This window comes from Buceros rhinoceros, unplaced genomic scaffold, assembly GCF_000710305.1.
Source record: "Buceros rhinoceros silvestris isolate BGI_N320 unplaced genomic scaffold, ASM71030v1 scaffold18076, whole genome shotgun sequence".
In the NCBI taxonomy this organism is placed as follows: domain Eukaryota; kingdom Metazoa; phylum Chordata; class Aves; order Bucerotiformes; family Bucerotidae; genus Buceros; species Buceros rhinoceros.
Window position 1 is genome coordinate 11,078 of NW_010415970.1, and position 4,031 is coordinate 15,108.

General features: G+C 50.7%; 1 protein-coding gene across 1 annotated transcript in view; it reads right to left on the reverse strand.

Annotated features, from left to right (window-relative positions):
• Positions 1-4,031, reverse strand: part of TTLL4 (tubulin tyrosine ligase-like family, member 4) — an 18,882-nt gene that overhangs the window by 8,898 nt on the left and 5,953 nt on the right. Inside the window, 4 exon segments of the mRNA XM_010137624.1 lie at positions 1,175-1,297; positions 1,879-2,007; positions 3,075-3,157; positions 3,242-3,436. Of these exon segments, the coding sequence (XP_010135926.1) occupies positions 1,175-1,297; positions 1,879-2,007; positions 3,075-3,157; positions 3,242-3,436 (530 nt within the window).

A 4,031-nucleotide genomic window follows, 5' to 3' on the forward strand; every position in this document is an offset into this window, starting at 1 on the left:
AGGAATCCAGCAAGACCCCTGTAAATCTTCTAGCTAGAGCCATTTCACTGAGGCTTCAGGGGCGGAGAAACATTTTTTAAAAACATGGAGAAACTGATGGTAGGAGGGAGCATCTCTGCCTTTATAGGAGTTTCCCACACCACAGCAAGTGCTGCAAGCTACTCTGACACTGAGCCAAGGATGTTCAGATGTTGCTCAAGTGAGACCGTATGGCTAATGGCCAGGAGCCCAAAGGTCACATTTCCTGCATACAAGATGGAGTCGATTACAGCCACTCTCATCTTTAACTGGTGAGCAGACAGCTTTAACTTGCAAGGCGGTACCAAAAACTCCACACAATTCCACCCCCATGGAATTCCGGTTGCTGGGGACAGCAGACCCTTCTCAAAGTCCCAGTGGTGGAACAGACCGCTGCGCAGCAGATCCAGGGCTGAGAAACCAATCCTACCACCGCACACCACCTTCTGCAGCTCCCTTTGAAGTGGAGTAGCCCTGCCCAGGCCCATGAATTGAGAACTCTATCCTGCACTATTTTTAAGAGTTCAAACACCGCTGCGGAATCAGAGACAAGTGCCTGGCTCCTTAGGTCAGTCCACTCAGGGGAGAACAGGGAACAGAAACTTCCGGAAGACTGCAGCCCTCCTCCCAAATGCCTAGAAATGGCACCGCTGCTCCCATTCTCACCAAGCATCACATATGTTATCAGTTTTGCACCAGGACTGTCCCTTTTGCTGCCTCCACAGTAAGTCAAAAGGGAGATGGGCAGAAACTTCCATCCAGCTAGTTTAAGCATCACAATTAGCCATTCAAGTTCTAACAGCAAAAAATTAGATTCTACTTTAACCACATCCCATATCCCCCACAATAGGTCAAGGGGATGAATGAGCACAGAACATTGGAAGCAGAGAATGGCACAGACGCAGGCAGGATGAACCACAGCCCAAGCAGCAGCAGACAGGATGACTCACAAGCCAGGGAGGCCACCCAGATTCCACTTACATTAACTCATGCTAAAATCACACCCGTCCTCCAGTTCCCCCAAGCAGGAACAGGTGATACAGGAAGCACTTTCAAGTTTTGGGCAGGAATACTGAAAAAAGGCTGATTTAACAGGGAATGGAAAGAGCAGCCCTACATGCTTAAAGCAGCCCTGCATGCTTAAAGCAGCACCTACCATTTGTGTCCCTGACAAGCAGTCTCATCTGAGTTGGACTTGTACTCTGTGTTCTTCTTGTTCACGCTGTAGTTGGTCAAGTGCATGAACTTGTTGCTGAGGCTCTTCATAGAGGAGGAGTACCTAGAGGAGGCAATAGAAGCACAAGCAGTCTGGGCTTGAACTGGCTGCCCCCAGGCCCATGGAGCAGGCAGAAACTCTGTTCTCATTTCAGACCACCCACCAGCCCTCCCTTTCCCAGCCTAGAGGCCTCTTTCCCCATGGGCCCAGGGCTGATGGGACAAAGCATGACACACAGTGAGGCTACCTTGGAGCAGTGGGATGTAATCCCACCCTCACAGCATGCCCTTAAGAAAAGACTAGGGCACTGGTGAGAAAAAGGAACTGCAGCAGCCCAAGGCAATACAGTCTGAACTGGAAGAAACACCTCAGTTTCTGGTATGCCAGCTCTTATGCAGCACGACACACAGACAGCACATTTAAAGGACTGCTTTACTCCGAGCTGATCTCGCCTTGAGAAAGGTGGATGAATGAAGGATCCTCTCACATTCCTTTCAACACTCCACCTGCAGTGAGCCCCTGTATTTCCAGACTGCTTCTTAAGCATCACCCTATGCAGGGGTACCCAGCAGAGGCAGGTACCACAGCCACACATGCCTCAGTGCTGAGGTGGCCTCCCAGCACTGCTCAGCCACGTGACCTACTTGCAGCTAGCAAAGCGAACCAATCCATCCTTGAACAGGTAGACCCTGAGGGGATCATAGCACGTGACGTAAACATAGATCCTCAGGTCGAACTTCTTCCCGCCAATGAGGTAGGGTTTGTGCAGATATCTGCAGAGGGAAGCAAGCACCAGGGGAGGGTTATGACTTCCGTGTGCAGACACATCTCCAGCCCCACCTCAAAAGGCTTGGCAAAAACAGGGATTAATACAGAAGCCCTTCTGCACAGCATTTCCAAGTTAAGTGCATCACAGTCAAAATGAGAGAGAAAAAAGCTCTCCTTTGCACCTGCACGGAGAGATCCTGCAGCACAAGCAGTATTCCCTTCTGCTCAGTTCTATTTTAAAAAGATTTTCGCCAGCTCTAAGGCACAGTCGCTTTTTTGCACCCACAAGACTGATCACGATATTCAGGAACATCTAAGACACGCGGCAGGCCACAGATGGTTTGGTTCAGTGAGCAGAAACAGTCGGCAATTTTAATCCAAATCATTTGATTATTCACCCCAGAAGTTCACGATTTTCCATAGGAAAGCTTTTCACTTTACACAGAGGGAGAACAGAAAAGTCAACACTGCAGTTCGTCTGCCAAACACCCAACAGTTTTCCTGCCCTCAGAAGAACCTTCCCAGAAAGCAGCCTCAAACCAAGACAAGCTGTCCCATTTTTCTGCAGAAGGGGAAGGAGATTCTGAGAATCCTGTTATTTCCAGAAAACCCTTTCACCAACATCCACAGACAGAAAGGCTCTTACTGACCCATTCTAACTTGGATAAGAACAAATCTTTGACAATTGCCGCCTCTTCCCTGGGACTTCTTTTCCCTTGTGGCACTGGGTAAGATTTGTTTGCCTCCAAAGATGCCAAACCCCAGAGCACAAAGCAGTGGGAGTAGGATCGTGGCAGAGCTAAAGCTGATCACCTGCCAGACAGAAGCTCCAGAAAGCCTGTGGAGCCAGATTGTATCTGAGACCTCAAAAATCCATGCAGAGACAGCGGCACTTAGATAAGCCTGGCTGCAGCTGACAGAGCCAGACTCCCAGCAGCAGCACTACACCCATTCGAGAAGTTTCCAGATGCAAATCAGGTGCTTCTGCTCTGTCTCATAATGGCAGTGACCCAGACTTGGCCAGGGAGACTAGACACCAGGCTGTGGGTCAAACTTTCCTTCCTTCACTCACCTCTGTACCAGCAGCGGTCTCCTTTTGGGGAGCTGGCTCCATTTGTGGATGACCTGGATACCAATGCCTCTTGCTGACGCTGGCTGCAAAACACAGACCAGGAGGGCTGTGACCTCCCCCCTGCAGCTGCATTAATGGGACAGGATTGAGCTCTGCTTTGCACTTACTGGCTTCACAATCCATTTTTGGCGGCTGGCTCCTTCCTCCCATGCTTTTCTGAGCAATTTGATGTCCTGGGGCAGGATGAAGGACTGGGGGAAGAAGTTAAACTCCTTCTTCCCGCAGCGAGCTTGCATCTTCAACAGGTTGCGCCACAGACGGTCCTTTCTCCCAATTTGAAATGAACCAGGGAAGTGGTTTAGCTGGAAAGGAACCCAGATGCTGTGAGATTGATTTCCCTGCTTTCCCACGTCCCTGCCCACCGCACACATCCTTTCTGAACTGCCCTGTGCAGGGCAACACTCTGCTCCACTCCCAGGACTGCACCCAACTGCTCCTGAAGCTCTGCAGGGACAAAAACCCGCATGGTGACCCACGATGGCTACAAAGCCAGCAGCTGCCATCTCTGAGCAGCTGTGGGGCACTAACCCTCAGCCTTTGAGCTTCCTCTGGCAATACCCTCCACACCAGTAGTTTCCCACTTGCTCCTAAATTGTGTGCCAGAGTCCTGCCCAGGCAACAAAAGCTCTGAGGACAGAAAGACCCTGCAGCAGGACACAAACAGGGCTGGAGGCTGCTAGCTTCCAAACCCGGATGCTGCCTCAAGACCAAGCAGTTTGGAGCATCACGACTCTCCAGATTACATGTGTGTGTGATAAATATCAAACCTCTGATCACTCACATGTTCCCCAAGTCGTGGGCCACTCTCAACCCTTTTGTGATCCAAGTTAGGTACGTCCCTTCTGCCTGCACTGGCAGGGCGGGCAATGGCCCTACCCTCTGCCCGAGGGAAGAGAG